The sequence below is a fragment of the Euprymna scolopes genome, chromosome 22 (genome assembly GCF_053919585.1).
Source record: "Euprymna scolopes isolate OS-2025 chromosome 22, ASM5391958v1, whole genome shotgun sequence".
NCBI classification, from domain to species: Eukaryota; Metazoa; Mollusca; class Cephalopoda; order Sepiida; family Sepiolidae; genus Euprymna; species Euprymna scolopes.
Window position 1 is genome coordinate 4,859,462 of NC_136503.1, and position 25,304 is coordinate 4,884,765.

The 25,304-nt window shown below is 32.7% G+C and overlaps 1 protein-coding gene across 32 annotated transcripts in view; it reads left to right on the plus strand.

Moving 5' to 3' along the window:
• Nucleotides 1-25,304, plus strand: part of LOC145243857 (oxidation resistance protein 1-like) — an 886,868-nt gene that overhangs the window by 317,757 nt on the left and 543,807 nt on the right. For all 32 annotated transcript variants that reach the window (XR_013862960.1, XR_013862953.1, XR_013862955.1 and 29 more), the window contains exon 2: nt 2,350-2,489. Coding sequence is in view for 24 of the 32 variants with exons in the window: in XM_080106914.1 (XP_079963040.1) it covers nt 2,350-2,489 (140 nt within the window). In the remaining 8 variants the exon portion in view is untranslated. The remainder of the gene's footprint in view (nt 1-2,349; nt 2,490-25,304) is intronic.

The following is a 25,304-nucleotide window of genomic DNA, read 5'->3' on the forward strand; positions in this document are numbered from 1 at the left end:
TTGCCATGGAAATAAAGATAAAACAGAGACAGGCTCGCAACGTCTCTTCTGTGGGAGAGAGGTTGTAGGGAAGAGAAAAGGGCATCCCCCACCAAGCCACGAAGTCTATTTTGTACTTTGTCAAGGCAGGATAGGCTGTTTTTAGCAGCTCCTGTCCAGACATGGCAGCAGTACTCCATCCTTGGACGTACTTGGCTTTTATATAGATAGAGAATTGCATCATTAGTGAGATATCTTCTGGAGAGGTAGAAGGATCCCACCATTCTCCCAGCGACTTTGGCCACAGACTTGATGTATGTGTTCCATTTCAGATCAGGAGTGAAGGTCATACCCAGAAACTTTTCAAAGCATGGGGCCTCCCCTAGACGAGAGCCATCCATTTCAATTGATGCCAGATGGGGATCAGAGCGTTTATGATGTAATGATAGGAGCTTGGTCTTAGATGTATTAAAGGTAACCAGCCACCTCTTCCTCCATTGTACCACGTGCTCAAGATCTGAGGAGAGAGAATCAGAGAGAACATTGTCATTTACGGCCTTTGATGTGTTGCCATAGATAGTCGTGTCATCAGCATAGACGTCAACAAATGATTTAAGTATGATGTAGATCAGAGAGTTGGGCCCCAGGATGGACCCCTGAGGGGCTCCAGCATTAATACTGTGGGCCTCTGATTTCTGCCCATCGACCACTACTCTTATGAGCATATCAGAGAGAAATGATTTAATGATTGAGAAAACATTTCCAGTTATACCATAGCTGGAAATCTTGTGAAGTAGGCCTTTATGCAATACCTTATCAAAGGCCTTTGATATGTCAAGAGCAATTGCCCTAGAAATGAAGCCTTTGTCGAGAGATTCACTAATCCTATGTGATATAACCGTTAGCACGTCTGCTGCAGATCTAGCAGAACGGAAACCATATTGCATGTCGCTAAGAAGGTTATTTCTGCTGAGGTGGTTGACTACTTCTCTATTTAATATGGATTTCAGCAACTTATAACACACAGGAGACTTATTGGTCTGTATTGAGATGAAGGTGACTTATCACCTGAATTCTTAAATACAGGGCATAATTACAATAAACCTTCTCTACCATCAATAGCAATGGCCAAAAACACATTCGCTGAAAGTACTTCTTTTAAACTCCTTGGCCTAACATTTACAGGGAACATAAATTGGAACAGGATCTCTCTATTGTGCAAGAAAGCTAGTTACACCTGAAAGTATCATGTATCTTTACAAGGCCACCATCTGCCCATGTATGGAGTGCTGTTGTCACATTTGAGCTGGTGCATCTGCTACTAGTCTCTCACTCCTGTTAAAAAAAAAAACGGTTCAAAAGAGTCGCCAACCTGATAGGTCCTGAACTGTCATCTAAGCTTCAGCCTTTGTCCCATCAACGAAATGTTGCATCCCTCTGCCTGTCTTACAAGTATTTTAATGGTGGATGCTGACGAACTACATTTCCTTGTGAACTACAGCATTGAATGTGACCATCCATTTAAATTCCTTTTAAAAAAAAAAAAATCTGAAAGAAACTGAGACATGTTCGCGCTAGTACTATGTTTTTTCTAACCCGTTCACTTCTAGTAAAAAAACAAATACTCTAGCTGAGATCAAAAACTAAAGACTGAGTCACATACGTTAACCATTAGACCAGCTTGACACGATCTTTGAAGAGTTTTTTTCAAACCTTGTGAAATAGTTGACAAACAGATAAAAATCCATGGACACCCTCCCCCCACCAATTTTTCAATTTTAACCCCTTAGCAGCTCTTTTTTTTTTTTTTTTTTTTTTTTTTCAGATAAAAGTCAATTAAAGTTTTTCACATGTCTGAATACCCTATATACCAAATTTCAAATATGCAAACCAAAACCATGGAGTATATAGGTTGAGAAGCGTCCTCACACATAATCTCACTTTTATAGATACATAGATAAGAGGGGATCGAAGAAAAATTAGAAGAATGGAGACTTAGCAGGTTAATAAAAAAGCTCAACATAATAGGTGGAGCGTAGCTACAAAAGAAAAAAATGACAAGAATATTTTTTCAAATCTACGCAATAAGGAAATTACATCAATAGGGTAAGAGATATAAATGCTCTTTTATGCCTAGGTATTTCAAAGCCGAATGCTTCTCATTAGAAGAGGAGAGGGGGTGCTACATAACAATAAATTCAATGTCTCTATCTATAATGTTCAGTTTCGTGTGAATTCATTGTATAGCAAAAAAGGAAATATAAATTCAGTTCGTTTTTACTTTTTTGTGTTGTGTCTTTAACTTCAAGTTACATTCTTTAATTTTCATTTCTTTTAATATTAAATACGCCATTTAAATTTTGTTTTTAGGTTTCGAAGCCAGTCTTTTGATAGTGGGCCAGCTTCTGCTTCACCTGATCCGGCCGATGAAGAGCCTGTATTTGATGAGGATAAAAAAGAGAATGCTGACTGCAAAAAGAAAAGCTTTCAACAGAATTCCTCCATTCCAGGTAAGTTCTACCATTTTTACTCTCTCAGACTTTTTTAACAACCATTTCTCTCTTCATGCAAAGTGCAACTGATGTCATAACCTGCTGGATGTTAGCTGTCTAGTTTCCCTAAGACTATGTAGTAAATTAGGACTGGTTTCCCTATAACTATGTAGAAAATTATGAATAATCTCCCTATAACTATGTAGAAAATTATGAATAATCTCCCTATAACTATGTAGAAAATTATGAATAATCTCCCTATAACTATGTAGAAAATTATGAATAATCTCCCTATAACTATGTAGAAAATTATGAATAATCTCCCTATAACTATGTAGAAAATTATGAATAATCTCCCTATAACTATGTAGAAAGTTATGAATAATCTCCCTATAACTATGTAGAAAGTTATGAATAATCTCCCTATAACTATGTAGAAAATTATGAATAATCTCCCTATAACTATGTAGAAAATTATGAATAATCTCCCTATAACTATGTAGAAAATTATGAATAATCTCCCTATAACTATGTAGAAAATTATGAATAATCTCCCTATAACTATGTAGAAAATTATGAATAATCTCCCTATAACTATGTAGAAAATTATGAATAATCTCCCTATAACTATGTAGAAAATTATGAATAATCTCCCTATAACTATGTAGAAAATTATGAATAATCTCCCTATAACTATGTAGAAAATTATGAATAATCTCCCTATAACTATGTAGAAAATTATGAATAATCTCCCTATAACTATGTAGAAAATTATGAATAATCTCCCTATAACTATGTAGAAAATTATGAATAATCTCCCTATAACTATGTAGAAAATTATGAATAATCTCCCTATAACTATGTAGAAAATTATGAATAATCTCCCTATAACTATGTAGAAAATTATGAATAATCTCCCTATAACTATGTAGAAAATTATGAATAATCTCCCTATAACTATGTAGAAAATTATGAATAATCTCCCTATAACTATGTAGAAAATTATGAATAATCTCCCTATAACTATGTAGAAAGTTATGAATAATCTCCCTATAACTATGTAGAAAGTTATGAATAATCTCCCTATAACTATGTAGAAAATTATGAATAATCTCCCTATAACTATGTAGAAAATTATGAATAATCTCCCTATAACTATGTAGAAAATTATGAATAATCTCCCTATAACTATGTAGAAAATTATGAATAATCTCCCTATAACTATGTAGAAAATTATGAATAATCTCCCTATAACTATGTAGAAAATTATGAATAATCTCCCTATAACTATGTAGAAAATTATGAATAATCTCCCTATAACTATGTAGAAAATTATGAATAATCTCCCTATAACTATGTAGAAAATTATGAATAATCTCCCTATAACTATGTAGAAAATTATGAATAATCTCCCTATAACTATGTAGAAAATTATGAATAATCTCCCTATAACTATGTAGAAAATTATGAATAATCTCCCTATAACTATGTAGAAAATTATGAATAATCTCCCTATAACTATGTAGAAAATTATGAATAATCTCCCTATAACTATGTAGAAAATTATGAATAATCTCCCTATAACTATGTAGAAAATTATGAATAATCTCCCTGAGACTATGTAGAAAGTTAAGACTGCTTTCTAGCATGGCACAATAAAAGGAAATATAAATCGAGTCCCTTTTCAGACCTCGGACATCAATTAATTTCCTAAATTTCAGTTTGTTTAGAATATTTTAAAGGGTTTTAAGGGTTACATGTGCACAACTTCTCATTTGAAAATACAAATATATCAACTTTGCATTGAATTTGATCCATAGCCATTAGACACCTGTTAAGCAAGATTCCCTGAATTTCAATTTCTTGAAAACCCTTAAATTTGAGACTTTCTAGAATCATGTAATGAATTTGGATCCAAATTGGAAATGGAATTCTTCTCTTTTTAGAAAGAAAAAGGGTCTTGGAATTATCAGTACTGCACGTGACCAACAAATCTTTCTGGAATAGAAACTAGCCGGATTTTCTACTAAATAGATGAAACCTGGGTATCTCCAACACACATAGTAATTAAAGTTTTAAACTTTTAAGATGAGGGCTGATTGTTCATATTACTTGTATTGATTGAATTAAGGCAAACCTGTTTCCACAGCTCGGGCATTAACGTCAAAAGTAAATCGTAAGCTAAACGTTTTGATTTTGATTCTCGCTTTTTTTAAAATCATTGCTATATATTGGGTCCAATATAATATAATAATGCGTATGAAATTAGCATTAATCAAAATGTCATATTTAAGCGTATTTTACAAATGGGCAATGCTAGGTGGCTGCTAGTGTGTATGTGTATATATATATATATATATATATATATATATATATATATATCCACTTAGATTTCTCTTATATTACCGGTAGTATGGAAGAGATATATAAACATTCATATAGTATTATTATTTCTTCAACTCTTAGCCAATTTGTTGATGCAGGTGAGAAGTCTCTCTTTACGACATTTAGATGTGACCTGAAATTTGGCTTTTGAATTTCACCATTGATATATTTACTTCATCTAGCTGCACTGAAGTCATGTTAGGACAAAATAGCTGTCTTTAAATAACTAATATATATATATATATATATATATATAGTCTTTGAAGTTTTCAACATTTGAAACCATACAAAAATTTACTTTTTATCATTCGTTAAAAAAAAATCTAGTCAGTAAGTCATTTAATCACCTGCAATCACTGCATCAACTCTCTCGAATTTACTATAATACCAATTTTATTTTTTTATTTTCCAAGGGATCATCAGTTGTTTACCATGAAACACTGTTTCGGGGATTTAAAAACAAAACAGTATATTACATCATGGCTCCCCAGCAGTGTTGATCAAACACCACCACCCTTAATCTTAGGAAGAAGACATGTTACAAAAATTTGATCCAATTTCCTATTCTTAATTGCAATTACTAACCTTTTCATAGTATAAAAATGAATTTCTTACCTGTGCGATTCATCAATTTCCACATTTAAAATGGATACATTTTTTAATTTATCAGTCTTGTATTTATAAGATTTAGATTAATCCATTTAACTACTTATAACCCCCACTATAATTAGTAGTTTGTATATTTACATTTTTATTTATTTAAAATTAGATATATAAAGGTTAAAAATATTTTATTTTTACATATATACATTTTTTTTTTTTTTTTTTTTTTTTTTTTTCTATCTATAAATTTATTATATGTAATTATAAATACATTTTATACATTGCTTATATAGTTTTGGATTTCCTTTATTAATATAGTCTGGTTTATCTTAAACGATTCAAAAGCATCAGGATAACGAACAAATGCTTTATTTAACTGTTTAAATATTTTATTTTTATCTCCACCTTGTTTTATCATCCTTATTACTAAGCTAGAAACTGGTGGTATAAAATCTGTTAATTTTAGAGTAACGCGAGCTATTCTCAAAAACTCTGACATAATGGTTCCATAAAACACAAAAACAGGGCAGGTGCTATCCTTATGGGGCATACGTACTATTTTAAAGGGAAATGCGTTTCTTTTATCAAATATTTTATAAAGAAAAATCCCATCCTCAATTTTTATATCTAAATCCAGAAATGTAGCCTGTTGTCCTCTATGTTCACAATTCAATTTTAATTCGTTTGGATATATAAGATGTTTATTTTTTTCGAATTCATCATTATCGTTTATGCATATGAGGTCATCTATAAATCTCCTACACCCATGAAAGTTATATGTTTTAGATATATCTGTTTTTAATAATGATGACATATATATATATACTCGAGTCTATGTAAATACAAATTTGCCCAAAATGGTGCAGGATCCAATCCCATTGGGATACCTATCGTTTGGAGTAATATTTTATTTCCTATTTGAAAATAGCATTCTTTAATAAGATAACTTACAAGTATTTTTAAAATAACTTTAGAAACACTATATATATATATACACACTAGGAAAAGTACCTGTCATTGACTGGGTTCAAAAACAGCCTACAGAAAATGGACTCTGATTTATGAAAGTATGATAGGTTATGAACAGGAAGGGTTGTAAAGAGATAGCTTTGAATTTGGGGGTATCAAAACCAAAGCAAAATATGATGAAAGTAAAAATTAAATAGATAAACCCCATAATTTATTATACCATACCTGTTCACACTGAAACACTTATCACAATATTCTGTGGATCTATATTACAAAACCTTGTTAAACTTTGTGACATATTTCCATTCTATGGAGGTCAGGCGCAAACGAACACCCCATAATTTTATTATACCATATTTCTTCAAACTGAAACATAATTATAAAAGTATACTTATGCAGATAGATATGAAAAGTCTTTATTAAAGTTTGTGCCTATTTCCATTCTATGAAGGCCAGGCGCGAACGCAGACCCCACAATTTTATTATATCATGCCTATTAAGTTAAAACATACTTATCAAAGTATTATGTACATCTATATCAAAAACACTTGTAAACGTTTTTTTTAATTTTTTATATCCATACTTTATGGACCAGGCACGAATGCAGACCCCACAATTTTAATGAACCACTGTTCTGCCAGATCAAACATACCCATTTCTGTGTCTCGATACATCTTCTATCATTATATGTAATCAGTTTTTTAAAATAGTCAACCATATAGGAGCCTATTCGTGACCAGACACACACACACATTCAGCTTATATATATATATATATATATATATATATATATATATATATATATATGCCACGTTTCAAGACTCCAAGCATAGTTTTGGGACACAATTGCCATTTTAGGTCAATTTTCAAAACAGATACTGTATAAGTGTTATACCATTTTTCTAAACCAAAATTTCACGAGGAATCCAATAAAACAAAAACGAATACAAAATTTTGATGGGAAACCATGTTTTCAAGCAATTCTTTCATGACGGCCGGAATCGCACTTCCCGTTTTTTTGTCCTAAGGACCGTATCCTGCAGATTGCGAAACTATTTAAGAAAATTACTCAAAACCTATCAATCATAAGTGTTAGGCCATCTTTCTTAACCAGAATTTTGTGAGGAATCCAAAAATAAGGGAGAGAATACCAGATCTTGCCTTTTTTGGCCAGGTTATGGTAACAACCCATCCGAATTTTGGGATACTGGAAGTTTTCAACAACACATAATGAAAAGGGTTCTTAACCTCTCATTAAGACATCTTTTTATTGAAGAATGATGGGTAATGGATACATAAGATTCTCAGTTTAAGTTTAGAAATGTCTGAAATGAACAGAAGACAACATAACAAGAGTATACTAGTACTGATGCAAAAATCTGTTATCAAAAGGAAGATAGTTTAAGACCAAGTGCTCGGTTGTACAGTTCCATAATGTTTTTGGAGCGAGCAGCTCGTTTTGCACCCAACAGATTTTCCCCCAGCTCATCAATATGTTTCGAACTCACAGGGCTGTACTTTTCCTCCCTTAACCATGCTGATACAATGATTTTTCGTCGTTTTCAGCAATAGCATACAAAACTTTCCGTGCAAAGCGCCAGGTACATGATGTTGCCGAGGCCAGATGGTCGATATCCTTATGGTTGTCTCTGGTGAGCCCACACTCCTTGGCCACCCTGACAACATACATGGTGCCAATGTTCTTAATCTCCTGAGACACATTTCGTCGACTTGTGACCATTTCCTTAGCGATGGAGGCAGCTTTGGTTGAGATTGTTATGCTCTGAGGTATGTACTCTGGTGGAATGACAACAGAGTAATCATTAAGAAGCTGCTCTACCAGAACATTGTCGAGCAACAGTCCAAACCAATATCTCAGCAAAGTTTTTGATTCAGTCTCATTCATGTTGGGAAGTCTGTTGAGAAGTTTATCAACACAATAACGGACTTGTCGGATACTAAGGTCTCCGCTCTTGATTTGAATCTTCTGCAGTTCAATTTGCAAGGGGCCATGAAGGGTGGACAGGTTGACCAAATAGATCATCATCTTTAGACTGTCCATACTGTTGGTTGGCAGAAGACCCTGCAGCACAATCCGATGTCTGTAATACTTTTTACGTAGGGCTTCGTCAGATGGTTGCGGTGGTGCTTCTGTATTCTGCTCGTCATCAACATCGGATGCAGGAGGACTAGAATTCAACTCTTCCTCACTTGCAGAACTATCAGAGTCTCTCTCCTCCTGTTCAGTATTTGCCCCCTTCCTCTTCTGCCAAGTTGCTAATTGCAGCAAGCGACGAACTGTTGACACTCTTTCGGTTTTGCGTCGCTTTCGTTGTTGCTCAGTCTTCCGGCGTGATCGCATTCTTGGTGTCATCGCTGCTGCTTCTAAAGGTGGTCTGCCACGTTTTCCAGATGTTGAAGTCGTTGGTTTTTCCTCATTTAAGGGTGTTGATGCATTTGATGGAAGTTTTGTTGGAGGTGGAGATGGTGGATTTGCTGTTGCTGCCTTCTCATGATGTTTATGTACTGCATCTTCGTGGTATTTCACTTTCTCCTCCTTCGTCAAATTGGAGTATCCTGTTGTTGTAGATCCCTTCTTTCGCCCTCTCTTTTTTTCAAAAACCATAGTTGTTACTAGAGAGAGTCGCTATGTGAATTATTCTGAAAAAAGAAAAAGTATTAATCAGAATGACATAGCCATCATGACTATTTACATATTTACATACAGTTAAAAGGACTACGTTTTTAGGTCAGAACTGTTTCTCCTCACTACTGATACAACACACATACAAGTGAAGATCTCACACAACTTCCTTCATGTTAAGGGGAGGATTTTTCACACCTGCTCCACGTGAAAACCTTTTCAGTTCACCCATAACACTTGAATAATTCATGAGGGTATTCCTTGACTTCAAACAATACGATGGAGCTGTGAAATGTTACTTCTATACATCCAACCTATACTGCCTACCATGACATATAAATCATTCACAAGGGAAACCCTCAAAGCAAAAATGAAGGGTGAGTCACTTAGTTTTCAACCCTGTTGGAGGGAATAGTTGTGGAAACCTATCAGAAGTGATATGACCACTTTGTTAGCACATAATTTGGTATCAACTGTGAAAAATACTGCTGGGGGACAAATTTGGAGAAAAAAAATATTACTGTAAAAAAAAATGTACATCTTCAATTTGGCCAAAATCAAAAATTCCTGATATACAAGTTGTTCAGATTTATATTAGTGACAAGTTGTATAGAAGGGATTTTTGATTTTTCGAAAATTGAAGGCAGGTTTGTTTTTTTTTTTTACAGAAAAAATTATTTTCGGCTTCACTTTTCACCCGGTCAAACAAAACGTGCAATATTTTGGGAACCGCTAGCCGGTTACTGCTGTTCTAAAGCTTAAATGAAAGCTAACTGATGAAGGTTACTGAGAAATGACCATAGGGACAGTGTTTGCTTCGTTTGTCATCATTTTAGAGGGATCTTTGCCAAAAAGATGCATTTTTTGACCAAAATCGGGAAAAAATTGTCACAGCCTGTAATTGAGGAGAATGGGTAAAATTCGAAGAGAGTTCTATGAGCAGCGTTTTTTTTTTGCACAAATGCAATTTTATACTATTGTTGAACGAAAATGATTATTTACTTCCCTTAGTTTCATGTCTAAAAGTGATTTTTGGCTCTTCTTTGTGGTGAGGTAACAAAAATTGTCACTAAAATATCTCCATTTTAGGCCTTTTTTTCAGTTATATCGTTTTTTTCCGGTTGAAAACAGGTATATTAACCATATAAACCTATGATTTTCTGAAAGACAATTTAGTTTTGCCTCACATATCACAAGAATAGCTTTGTAGATCATTGTGTGACTGATCAGTGATTTTTGACTTCAATTGTCCCAAAACTATGCTTGGAGACTTAAAAAAATTTGTATTTGAAATATAAAAATACTAGCAAAGATACCCACACTTCTGCTCGGGTACTCAAGCATAGAGCAAAGTTCAAAGTCCAGACCTTAACCTAAATTTGTTCTCTCTGATTTAGCACTATCAACGACCCTTGTTGGAATTCAATGATTCTAATCTTTGGAATATTTTCAACCAGGAATAAGTATATATTGAATTCCAACAAGGGTCGTTGATAGTGCTAAATCAGAGAGAACAAATTTAGGTTAAGGTCTGGACTTTGAACTTTGCTCTATGCTTGAGTACCCGAGCAGAAGTGTGGGTATCTTTGCTAGTATTTTTATATTTCAAATACAAATTTTTTTTATTTCAAGTATAACTTTTGTTAAAAACAGAATTCCATTAATAGCTTAATAGTCGAACTAGAGCTATATATACTATTAAAGATTTTATTAAAAAAAACATGTAGTGAACTTGATATTAATGATGGGACGATTCCAATATTTTTTCTGATTCTGATATAATTATCGATTCTGTTCTAAATTACTGATTCTCATTTCTGATAAGCATGTATTAGTGTCATGCAGTTGTCATCTTTTAGGTTCGAGCTGTTTCATATGAAAGCACTAATTCCAACGCAGATACACACATTGCAGACGCACATCCGATTCAAGTCATCAAATACAACAACTACCATCGCTTTCTAGTATTTTTTGTTTCCTCCAACGTTTTTCAAAAATCTTTTCTTTTGCATTTTTCTTGTTTTTGTTTTTTATTAATTTATTTACTTTTCATTTTTTGTTACCAAGTCTCCAAACAAACACAGGCAACAACAACAATTACTTAGTTTTCCCATTAACAACCATTCGAAGAAGCCATTTTGTTTTTCTCTCTTGTAAAAAAAAGAAAATGGCTTCAGCTTTTCTTTGCCAGACTCTACGCCTTTTCTTTCTTCGCTTTTGTTTACGTTGGCTTTTTTCTCTTTGGGTGGTTTTCTTCTGGTTGCTGCTATTGTGTTGTTCACTTGTTTGGTGTGTTCTTTTTTCTTTGCCATCAAACATTCTGACATCAGTATTATTCACATGAAAAGTTTTTTTTTTTTTTTTTTTTTAGTCTTTTTCATTCATTTTCCTGCTTATAAAACAAAAAAAGTGGTGTTTGTCTCATTCTAAACTCTTTAAGTAACAGAAACACATCGCAATGATGGAGGCAGGAATGAGATCTGCGTTGGCGTAAGATTTGGTTCTTTATTTCAACGAAGGCGCGTTCTTGTTTTTCTTTGATTTTGATGCCGGAATGACTAACCTTTTAACAATCACACATTGTTAAATCTTGTTAATAGTGACAAAATTTTTTAAGGAATTACAGTTGAGAAATTGGTGAAAAATTTTCTTTTGATATAACTATTTTGTGATATGTGTAAAACCAAAAATATTTAAATCAAAGTTAGAAGCATTTTAATTGATGTAAATATTGTTTGCGAGTCAAATACGTAACTGGCCTCACATTCGATTCAATGGTTGGATTTAAAATGTAGAAATCCTTACTTTGGGTCCCATTACATACCTTATTTCCTGTCAGGAACGACCTGTACGAGAGTGTCCACCTCCTAAAATGTGTGTTTTTCACCTTTTTTTAAACCTTTTTCTGACGACTATTATAGAGTACAGACTTTAGTATCATATTAGCAGAAAAAAAAAAAATTTAATGACTTTTAAAAAGATGATTTACTTTCTCATTATAACTTTCTACTTTATTGCTACTTGACTTACCTTGGCCTGATAGACCAATACAAAACCTACCTTAAAAAACGTGTAATAGTACCACTCTGGTTTTTATAGCTCTCTGACTCGTTGAGTTAAAAAAAATAATAGGAGTTTGTGTGTGTGTGTGTGTGTGTGTGTGTGTGTGTGTGTGTGTGTGTGTGTAGAATTTTCGAGTGTTAAGCATCCACAACATAAGGCCAAAAAGCACTACAAGGATGGCCTCAAAAGCATTCTGAAGGATACAGATATTGATACCGACACCTGGGAATGAAACTGCGGTTGATCGTGGCACTTGGCGGAAATTGGTAAAAAATGGCTGTGGTTCTCTTTCGGTTAAAAAGATGGAGCATGCAAAGCTGAAAAGGGCACTTGGAGGGGAGATCTGGAATTTTTACCAGGCAATGATGCAAATTTTATCTGTAACGTGTAGTCGCGTTCTCCTTTCAAAGGCAGGGTATGTAAGGTATGAAGCTCGACATCTGGACTGAGAAGGCACATGGTTATGCACAAAGACAATATTCCTCATCCGAATCCAATGAACCCCCGTTAAGTGTGTGATGGATGTCATCGTCCCTGTAAGTCAACTGCAGGTCTTAAAAGTCACCTGAGGACACATGAGAGGATACTTAATACAGTACATGAATCTTGAGACGGCAATCATCTGTGAAGATGCTGCAATCATCATATATATATGTACATATACGAGGGGCGTGCAATAAGTAATGCCCCTGACCCACTTCCAGTTGACTGATCTAGCTGAAATTTTGCATGTGCAATGATTTATATCTCTATGGCTTATGTGGCAAATTACAGCTCTGAACTAATTGTGGTTTCTGTTTTACAGGTGTTTGAACTGAGTCAGGTGTGAAATGGAGTCTGTTCAATGTCGAGCAGTGATCCGGTTTTTGTATTTGAAAGGACGCACACCACAGGAGACTTTTGATGAAATGAAAGAAACTTATGGTAATAATGCCCTATCATATGACCTTGTAAAACGCTGGCAGCATGAATTCCAACATGGCCGGAAGTCTGTGGAAACAGCTCCCAAACCTGGTTGCCCCTCTTCTGCCATTGATGAGGTATCTGTCCGTCAAGTTGAGGCTGCCATTTTGGAAGATTGGCGCATTACTATTCGCCAAATAGCCCTAGATGTCAAGATTAGTACAGGGTTTGTGGAAACTATCATTCATGACCATTTGCATAAGGTGCCTGCCAGATGGATTCCCAGGTTGCTCACACCATTCCAGAAGCGAGAACGCGTCGCGTGCTCGAGGATGAATTTGGAGCTGTGTCAAGAAGATAAGTCAAAGTTTTTCAAAAGACTGATTACACAGGATAAAACCTGGGTCCATCACTATGATCCAGAGACCAAAGCCCAGTCAATGCAGTGGAAGCACTTGGACTCACCACCTCCAAAGAAGGCAAGGGTGCAGCTCTCCGCTGGCAAGGTCATGCTCACAGTCTTCTGGGACCAGGACGGAGTAGTGATGATAGATTTCCTGGCAAAGGGTACCACAATTACAAGAGCCTATTATGCTTCACTTTTGAGGAAATTAAGGGAAGCTATCAAAATCAAGAGGCGGGGCAAGATCAGCAAAGGTACTCTCCTCCTGCAAGACAACGCTCTGGTCCACAACTCGCATGTTGCCAGATCAGAAGCACGGGCGTGTGGTTATGAAATCCTTCCCCATCCCCCCTATTCTCCTAACCTTGCACCCTCTGGCTTTCACCTCTTCTCAGCCATGAAGTTGTTTTTGAAAGGAAAGCGTTTCCCAGATGATGCAGCCTTGATTTCTGAAGTCACGTCGTGGTTGGAGGATCAACTTGGGGTGTTCTACAAAAACGGTCTCCAGAGCTGCATGAAACGATGGGAGAAATGCATAACTCTGGGTGGTTTCTATATAGAGAAAGACTAATAACTGTGCCAAGTTTTGTTGCTCTACTTCTATGGGAAGTGGGTCAGGGGCATTACTTATTGCAGCCCCTTCGTGTATATATATATATATATATATATATATATATATATATATATATATAATTTCCCATAAAACTTCCGGCCTTTATGGAGGAGAAAGTAAAAGTTGATGCTATGGTTTCAAAAGATCTGAAATAGCAGCAAAGGAAGGCTTGATTCCAAATATTTCTCATATGTTATATCTCCCCTCTTTTGGAAATAGGGTACGATTATGAATATCTCCAGTATCAAATAATCCTTATGCACTGTGAAATTTAATTTATGTATGAAAACCAATGAGGGGAGATATAACATATGATATTTCGAATAAAGTCTTCCTTGCTGTTATTTCAGATTATTTGCAACCATAACAACAAGTTTTTGTCTCCTCTCCATCAAGGCTAGAGGTTTGGGAGAAATATCAGCTATTTTGTAATTCATATGCCAAACTAGGAAAACAAATGACTATGATTGAAGCATTTTATGGCTGTAAGAAAGTGCCAAAAATAGGCTCTGGATGATCCCATTAAATTGCAACCTTAAAGGTAAATGTCACATAGTTCACTACACAATTAAAGTCATTACCTTTCCAACGAGCCTTCATTTGTTAAATTCTGATCAATAGTCGCTGAGATTTGGAACTTATAAAATTGCCAAAAATGGTGGTACATCTATATATGGATATATCTATACTTGTAGCCAAATTGAATATTGAAATGCTTATATCATTGGTTCTATGGGACGAAACATGAACATTTACTGGCGTTTTGAAGATTATAATACTATTCTAGGGTTAGAATTTTATGACAATTGGTAAAAAGGAACCTATTATTTTGAAACCAATAAAATATGCCCAAATTTGCCTACATTTGTGTGTGTGTGTGTGTATATATATATATATATATATATATAATGTGTGTGTGTCTGGCATGCCTGGTTCAGTTTTGCTGCTTTGCTTGTCTCCCTTGTGGCCTTGCCAGACCCCTAATTATATATATATATATATATATATATATATAATTATATATATATTATGTATCTATGTTCGATATGTAAGTACAGCTAGGAAGTAAGGGAAGTTGAATAACAAAGAATTTACAACAAACAAAATTTTTAAAAGTATAAAAGTATATAAAAAATAAAATCTATGCAAGCAAAAATTGTTATTTAAAAACAATTTTTGCTTGTATAGATTTTATTTTTATACTTTTAATTTAAAAAGTAAAAATAAAATCTATGCAAGCCAAATTTTTTTTTTAAATAAAAATTATATATAAAAAAAATCTATGCAATCAAAAATTGTTTTAAAGAAAAAGTATAAATAAAAATAAAATCTATGCCAGCAAAAATTGTTTTTTAAATAAAAAGTATAAACATATGCAAACAAAATTTTTCAAATATAAAACTAAAAAATAATAATTGCCATGTTTTAGATTTTAATTAGCTTTAACCAAATTTTCATTAAATCATATCTTTAATTTCCATTAAATTTAAATCAAATTTACTTGATTTTTATTTTTGCATGAGGAATACACATTAATGGCGTCTGGCATGCTGAGTTCGAGTTTTGCAATAGCTACTGCATTACTTTCGATAATATCCTTGGAAGGTATGAATATATTTTTTCTGCTTCTATCAAACCAGGCTGTTTGAAGAGACTGGCTTTCTGATCTAAAATGTATCAAACAGTGTTGTTTTTTTTCCCCACTTTCACTTCTGTAAAACTCAATCATGTTCTGCAAAGTAAAAAACAAACACAATATTTCTCTTCTATAAAGCAACCAAACGAAACTTCAAGAATAAATATTTGAACTTGTTCCAAGATGACTGAATTCGGCATTAAAAAAAAAATAACCCAAAAAAGGGTTGGTATGTTGTAAAACAAACTAACCATTTTTTTTATATTCAGTTTTATTGGATTAAATAAGACTAAACTTTCAATCTTTGGATTAAATAAAAATAAACTTTCAATCTTTGGATTAAATAAAAATAAACTTTCAAGCTTTGGATTAAATAAGACTAAACTTTCAAGCTTTGGATTAAATAAGACTAAACTTTCAATCTTTGGATTAAATAAGACTAAACTTTCAAGCTTTGGATTAAATAAGACTAAACTTTCAAGCTTTGGATTAAATAAAAATAAACTTTCAATCTTTGGATTAAATAAAAATAAACTTTCAAGCTTTGGATTAAATAAGACTAAACTTTCAAGCTTTGGATTAAATAAAAATAAACTTTCAATCTTTGGATTAAATAAGACTATACTTTCAAGCTTTGGATTAAATAAGAATAAACTTTCAAGCTTTGGATTAAATAAAAATAAACTTTCAAGCTTTGGATTAAATAAAAATAAACTTTCAAGCTTTGGATTAAATAAAAATAAACTTTCAATCTTTGGATTAAATAAAAATAAACTTTCAAGCTTTGGATTAAATAAGACTAAACTTTCAAGCTTTGGATTAAATAAAAATAAACTTTCAATCTTTGGATTAAATAAGACTATACTTTCAAGCTTTGGATTAAATAAGAATAAACTTTCAAGCTTTGGATTAAATAAAAATAAACTTTCAATCTTTGGATTAAATAAAAATAAACTTTCAATCTTTGGATTAAATAAAAATAAACTTTCAAGCTTTGGATTAAATAAGACTAAACTTTCAAGCTTTGGATTAAATAAGACTAAACTTTCAATCTTTGGATTAAATAAGACTAAACTTTCAAGCTTTGGATTAAATAAGACTAAACTTTCAAGCTTTGGATTAAATAAGACTAAACTTTCAAGCTTTGGATTAAATAAGACTAAACTTTCAAGCTTTGGATTAAATAAAAATAAACTTTCAAGCTTTGGATTAAATAAGAATAAACTTTCAAGCTTTGGATTAAATAAAAATAAACTTTCAATCTTTGGATTAAATAAAAATAAACTTTCAATCTTTGGATTAAATAAAAATAAACTTTCAATCTTTGGATTAAATAAAAATAAACTTTCAAGCTTTGGATTAAATAAAAATAAACTTTCAAGCTTTGGATTAAATAAGAATAAACTTTCAATCTTTGGATTAAATAAAAATAAACTTTCAATCTTTGGATTAAATAAAAATAAACTTTCAAGCTTTGGATTAAATAAGACTAAACTTTCAAGCTTTGGATTAAATAAGACTAAACTTTCAATCTTTGGATTAAATAAGACTAAACTTTCAAGCTTTGGATTAAATAAGACTAAACTTTCAAGCTTTGGATTAAATAAAAATAAACTTTCAATCTTTGGATTAAATAAAAATAAACTTTCAAGCTTTGGATTAAATAAAAATAAACTTTCAATCTTTGGATTAAATAAGACTATACTTTCAAGCTTTGGATTAAATAAGAATAAACTTTCAAGCTTTGGATTAAATAAAAATAAACTTTCAAGCTTTGGATTAAATAAAAATAAACTTTCAAGCTTTGGATTAAATAAAAATAAACTTTCAAGCTTTGGATTAAATAAGACTAAACTTTCAAGCTTTGGATTAAATAAAAATAAACTTTCAAGCTTTGGATTAAATAAGAATAAACTTTCAATCTTTGGATTAAATAAGACTAAACTTTCAATCTTTGGATTAAATAAAAATAAACTTTCAATCTTTGGATTAAATAAAAATAAACTTTCAATCTTTGGATTAAATAAAAATAAACTTTCAAGCTTTGGATTAAATAAGACTAAACTTTCAAGCTTTGGATTAAATAAGACTAAACTTTCAATCTTTGGATTAAATAAGACTAAACTTTCAAGCTTTGGATTAAATAAGACTAAACTTTCAAGCTTTGGATTAAATAAGACTAAACTTTCAAGCTTTGGATTAAATAAAAATAAACTTTCAATCTTTGGATTAAATAAGACTATACTTTCAAGCTTTGGATTAAATAAGACTAAACTTTCAAGCTTTGGATTAAATAAAAATAAACTTTCAATCTTTGGATTAAATAAAAATAAACTTTCAAGCTTTGGATTAAATAAAAATAAACTTTCAATCTTTGGATTAAATAAGACTATACTTTCAAGCTTTGGATTAAATAAGAATAAACTTTCAAGCTTTGGATTAAATAAAAATAAACTTTCAAGCTTTGGATTAAATAAAAATAAACTTTCAAGCTTTGGATTAAATAAAAATAAACTTTCAAGCTTTGGATTAAATAAGACTAAACTTTCAAGCTTTGGATTAAATAAAAATAAACTTTCAAGCTTTGGATTAAATAAGAATAAACTTTCAATCTTTGGATTAAATAAAAATAAACTTTCAATCTTTGGATTAAATAAAAATAAACTTTCAATCTTTGGATTAAATAAAAATAAACTTTCAAGCTTTGGATTAAATAAGACTAAACTTTCAAGCTTTGGATTAAATAAGACTAAACTTTCAATCTTTGGATTAAATAAGACTAAACTTTCAAGCTTTGGATTAAATAAGACTAAACTTTCAAGCTTTGGATTAAATAAGACTAAACTTTCAAGCTTTGGATTAAATAAGACTAAACTTTCAAGCTTTGGATTAAATAAAAATAAACTTTCAAGCTTTGGATTAAATAAGAATAAACTTTCAAGCTTTGGATTAAATAAAAATAAACTTTCAATCTTTGGATTAAATAAAAATAAACTTTCAATCTTTGGATTAAATAAAAATAAACTTTCAAGCTTTGGATTAAATAAGAATAAACTTTCAATCTTTGGATTAAATAAAAATAAACTTTCAATCTTTGGATTAAATAAAAATAAACTTTCAAGCTTTGGATTAAATAAAAATAAACTTTCAATCTTTGGATTAAATAAAAATAAACTTTCAATCTTTGGATTAAATAAAAATAAACTTTCAAGCTTTGGATTAAATAAGAATAAACTTTCAATCTTTGGATTAAATAAAAATAAACTTTCAATCTTTGGATTAAATAAAAATAAACTTTCAAGCTTTGGATTAAATAAAAATAAACTTTCAAGCTTTGGATTAAATAAGACTAAACTTTCAAGCTTTGGATTAAATAAGACTAAACTTTCAAGCTTTGGATTAAATAAGACTAAACTTTCAAGCTTTGGATTAAATAAGACTAAACTTTCAAGCTTTGGATTAAATAAAAATAAACTTTCAAGCTTTGGATTAAATAAGAATAAACTTTCAAGCTTTGGATTAAATAAAAATAAACTTTCAATCTTTGGATTAAATAAAAATAAACTTTCAATCTTTGGATTAAATAAAAATAAACTTTCAAGCTTTGGATTAAATAAGAATAAACTTTCAATCTTTGGATTAAATAAAAATAAACTTTCAATCTTTGGATTAAATAAAAATAAACTTTCAATCTTTGGATTAAATAAAAATAAACTTTCAATCTTTGGATTAAATAAAAATAAACTTTCAATCTTTGGATTAAATAAAAATAAACTTTCAATCTTTGGATTAAATAAAAATAAACTTTCAAGCTTTGGATTAAATAAGAATAAACTTTCAATCTTTGGATTAAATAAAAATAAACTTTCAATCTTTGGATTAAATAAAAATAAACTTTCAAGCTTTGGATTAAATAAAAATAAACTTTCAATCTTTGGATTAAATAAAAATAAACTTTCAAGCTTTGGATTAAATAAGAATAAACTTTCAATCTTTGGATTAAATAAAAATAAACTTTCAATCTTTGGATTAAATAAAAATAAACTTTCAAGCTTTGGATTAAATAAAAATAAACTTTCAATCTTTGGATTAAATAAAAATAAACTTTCAAGCTTTGGATTAAATAAGAATAAACTTTCAATCTTTGGATTAAATAAAAATAAACTTTCAAGCTTTGGATTAAATAAAAATAAACTTTCAAGCTTTGGATTAAATAAAAATAAACTTTCAAGCTTTGGATTAAATAAAAATAAACTTTCAATCTTTGGATTAAATAAAAATAAACTTTCAATCTTTGGATTAAATAAAAATAAACTTTCAAGCTTTGGATTAAATAAAAATAAACTTTCAATCTTTGGATTAAATAAAAATAAACTTTCAATCTTTGGATTAAATAAAAATAAACTTTCAATCTTTGGATTAAATAAAAATAAACTTTCAAGCTTTGGATTAAATAAGAATAAACTTTCAATCTTTGGATTAAATAAAAATAAACTTTCAATCTTTGGATTAAATAAAAATAAACTTTCAAGCTTTGGATTAAATAAGACTAAACTTTCAAGCTTTGGATTAAATAAGACTAAACTTTCAATCTTTGGATTAAATAAGACTAAACTTTCAAGCTTTGGATTAAATAAGACTAAACTTTCAAGCTTTGGATTAAATAAGACTAAACTTTCAAGCTTTGGATTAAATAAGACTAAACTTTCAAGCTTTGGATTAAATAAAAATAAACTTTCAAGCTTTGGATTAAATAAGAATAAACTTTCAAGCTTTGGATTAAATAAAAATAAACTTTCAAGCTTTGGATTAAATAAGAATAAACTTTCAAGCTTTGGATTAAATAAAAATAAACTTTCAAGCTTTGGATTAAATAAGACTAAACTTTCAAGCTTTGGATTAAATAAAAATAAACTTTCAAGCTTTGGATTAAATAAAAATAAACTTTCAAGCTTTGGATTAAATAAGAATAAACTTTCAAGCTTTGGATTAAATAAAAATAAACTTTCAAGCTTTGGATTAAATAAGAATAAACTTTCAAGCTTTGGATTAAATAAAAATAAACTTTCAAGCTTTGGATTAAATAAGAATAAACTTTCAAGCTTTGGATTAAATAAAAATAAACTTTCAAGCTTTGGATTAAATAAGAATAAACTTTCAAGCTTTGGATTAAATAAAAATAAACTTTCAAGCTTTGGATTAAATAAAAATAAACTTTCAAGCTTTGGATTAAATAAAAATAAACTTTCAAGCTTTGGATTAAATAAGACTAAACTTTCAAGCTTTGGATTAAATAAGAATAAACTTTCAAGCTTTGGATTAAATAAAAATAAACTTTCAAGCTTTGGATTAAATAAGACTAAACTTTCAAGCTTTGGATTAAATAAAAATAAACTTTCAAGCTTTGGATTAAATAAGAATAAACTTTCAAGCTTTGGATTAAATAAAAATAAACTTTCAAGCTTTGGATTAAATAAAAATAAACTTTCAAGCTTTGGATTAAATAAGAATAAACTTTCAAGCTTTGGATTAAATAAAAATAAACTTTCAAGCTTTGGATTAAATAAAAATAAACTTTCAAGCTTTGGATTAAATAAAAATAAACTTTCAAGCTTTGGATTAAATAAAAATAAACTTTCAAGCTTTGGATTAAATAAAAATAAACTTTCAATCTTTGGATTAAATAAGACTAAACTTTCAAGCTTTGGATTAAATAAGACTAAACTTTCAATCTTTGGATTAAATAAGACTAAACTTTCAAGCTTTGGATTAAATAAGACTAAACTTTCAAGCTTTGGATTAAATAAGACTAAACTTTCAAGCTTTGGATTAAATAAGACTAAACTTTCAAGCTTTGGATTAAATAAGACTAAACTTTCAAGCTTTGGATTAAATAAGACTAAACTTTCAAGCTTTGGATTAAATAAGACTAAACTTTCAAGCTTTGGATTAAATAAAAATAAACTTTCACGCTTTGGATTAAATAAAAATAAACTTTCAATCTTTGGATTAAATAAGACTAAACTTTCAAGCTTTGGATTAAATAAGACTAAACTTTCAAGCTTTGGATTAAATAAGACTAAACTGTAACGTGCATCCAGGAGATAAGCGCCCGCGTGTTTGCGTGTTGTGTGGGTACGTGGGAGAGACGGATGAGGGGAAAAAGACTTACCTCGAGACCAGCTCAGCGTTACCGACCAAAAATAGAAAAGAGGGACCAAGATGGCGACCGCCGTCTTTTGTAAAGTATGATGTCTCGCAAAGTCACACGAATTCTCGGAATATGCAAATTTAGCCGACCTAGAACGACGATAAAAGCGGGTGAGGGGAAAGACGTGGGTGAGTGACGATTGAGTTGGCTGGGGAATCGTGTGGCTGTTGCTTCTTGTGCCGTGTTGAGGATATCTTACCGTGTTAAAGAGAGAGTCGGGCGCCATCTTGAATTTTTCCCTACATTTTTTTTCTTACAGTAATTTCTCACTTTTACAAGCTATTTCGGCAGCACTGAGTTGCTGATATACACTCAAGGCACCCCCAGCCAATCTCAGGGGAATTACAGTGTGTACCCTTTTCACCTCACAAAGGTCGCACGTCAGCTCGACCCTTTCAACCCAGTCGACGATGGACGTGGACCCGTCAAACTCGGGTATGAGCTTTAAGTCAAATTTCGACTCGGTCATAGTCCTAGAGGCCAAATGGCCGAAATAGCTTGTAAAAGTTTATGAAGAGGATGGCACCCTACAATGGAGGCGTGGCAGTGAAATTCCAAGCATCCCCAACCTCGTTACAAGGCGGACCGTTTTTTCTTGGTGTGGAAAACTTGTTGGTCACTTACCAGTCTGTGGCTGGCTCCGCGCAGCTGTTGGTGTGATTAAACGCAGAGCAAATTTAACAACCACGGGTTGGGATGACATATCCGATGATGTCCTACTAACTCTGATGATTAAGGAGACACTGGAGAGAGTGAACAAGAAGGACCCTGCCTGTGGGCGGTGGTGTGTTAACGGAGACAACGTAGGTGTGTGGGTTGATGCCAGTTCTTTGGCGTTGGGAGTATCGTTGGAGCAAGGAGGAAACGTGTTCGAGGATGCATGTTGGCTGCGGCCCGTAACAGATTCTCAGCATATCAACCTGGCAGAGCTGGACGCTGTTGTAAAGGGGGTAAATCTGGCCCTGCAATGGCAGTCTAAGAAGTTGACCTTGTACACAGATTCTCTCTGTGTCTACCACTGGGTGTCTGACACACTTTCAGGACGGACACGAATCCGTACCAAGGCAGCAAGCGAAATGTTAATACGGAGAAGGCTAGACACGCTAAAAAACCTGGTATCTGAGTATGGGCTATCACTGAGCGTCACTCTGGTGCCATCACATTGTAATCGTGCTGACCAACTGACCCGTGTACCTCACAAATGGTATGAAGCCGCGAAGATGGGAATGGAGATTACTGCTCGATCTTGTGCAGTTGCAATCGACCCATGTCAAATACAAAAAATTCATGCACAGAGCGGACATCCGGGTATCAAGAGGACCCTTTATTTTGTGAGGCGTGCATACCCAGCAGTGACCAAGATGGATGTCAGACAGATCGTCAGAAATTGTGAGGCTTGCCAGTCTATTGATCCTGCACCAGAGCGATGGCAGAAGGGTCGCTTGGAAGTTGAGAGTGTGTGGCAGCGGCTGGCCATGGATATTACCCATTACAGTGGCAAGCCCTTTCTAACTCTCATTGATTGCGGGCCTACGAGATTTGCGGTGTGGCGGCAGATGACCAGACAGGATTCAGCAAATGTTGTTCGCCACCTATCATCCATTTTTTTTGAGCGAGGTGCGCCGGAAGAGCTCCTGACTGACAATGATGCAGCGTTTTGTAGCCAGCAAGTCCGGCAGTTGTTAGATGAGTGGGGCGTCCGTCTACGGTTGCGATGTGCGCATGTGCCATCAGGAAATGGCATTGCTGAAAGAAGCCATCGCAGCATCAAGAGAATTGCTGCCAGGAAGCGATGTACTATTGCGGAAGCAACATATTGGTACAACATTACGCCAAAGGACGGGACGTCCCCTTCAACCGCACCTGCGAATGCTATTTACACGTACCAAGTCGGAGTGAAGGGAATCAACACTACGCAGCCAACCGACAAGGGAACATATAACAGATATGAAGTGGGAGATCCAGTGTGGGTGCGGCCTCCAGGAAATCGGTGCACCGACAAGTTTAAGCGAGGACACATATCTGGAGTGATTAGCCAGCAGTCTGTTTTGGTCGATGGAACCCCACGACATGTGCGAGATCTTCGCCCAGCTACCGAGGTGCGTCATACAACTACAGAAGAAAGCAGTGAAGCGTCTAGCGATGAGCTGCCGATGCACGGATTCAGTGAGCCCCTTCCAGAGACTGATAGCGATACTTCATCTGATGAGGCGGAACCAGATCCAGAGCCCGAATCTGAAACAGTGAATGTACCTCTTCGCAGAAGCACACGCACTAAAAGGCCACCCCCCCAGTGCTCTCTATGTGATCATCAGATCAGGGGGGAGTGTAACGTGCATCCAGGAGATAAGCGCCCGCGTGTTTGCGTGTTGTGTGGGTACGTGGGAGAGACGGATGAGGGGAAAAAGACTTACCTCGAGACCAGCTCAGCGTTACCGACCAAAAATAGAAAAGAGGGACCAAGATGGCGACCGCCGTCTTTTGTAAAGTATGATGTCTCGCAAAGTCACACGAATTCTCGGAATATGCAAATTTAGCCGACCTAGAACGACGATAAAAGCGGGTGAGGGGAAAGACGTGGGTGAGTGACGATTGAGTTGGCTGGGGAATCGTGTGGCTGTTGCTTCTTGTGCCGTGTTGAGGATATCTTACCGTGTTAAAGAGAGAGTCGGGCGCCATCTTGAATTTTTCCCTACATTTTTTTTCTTACAGTAATTTCTCACTTTTACATAAACTTTCAAGCTTTGGATTAAATAAGACTAAACTTTCAAACTTTGGATTAAATAAGACTAAACTTTCAAGCTTTGGATTAAATAAGACTAAACTTTCAAGCTTTGGATTAAATAAGACTAAACTTTCAAGCTTTGGATTAAATAAAAATAAACTTTCAATCTTTGGATTAAATAAGACTAAACTTTCAAGCTTTGGATTAAATAAGACTAAACTTTCAAGCTTTGGATTAAATAAGACTAAACTTTCAAGCTTTGGATTAAATAAGACTAAACTTTCAAGCTTTGGATTAAATAAGACTAAACTTTCAAGCTTTGGATTAAATAAGACTAAACTTTCAAGCTTTGGATTAAATAAGACTAAACTTTCAAGCTTTGGATTAAATAAGACTAAACTTTCAAGCTTTGGATTAAATAAGACTAAACTTTCAAGCTTTGGATTAAATAAGACTAAACTTTCAAGCTTTGGATTAAATAAGACTAAACTTTCAAGCTTTGGATTAAATAAGACTAAACTTTCAAGCTTTGGATTAAATAAGACTAAACTTTCAAGCTTTGGATTAAATAAGACTAAACTTTCAAGCTTTGGATTAAATAAGACTAAACTTTCAAGCTTTGGATTAAATAAGACTAAACTTTCAAGCTTTGGATTAAATAAGACTAAACTTTCAAGC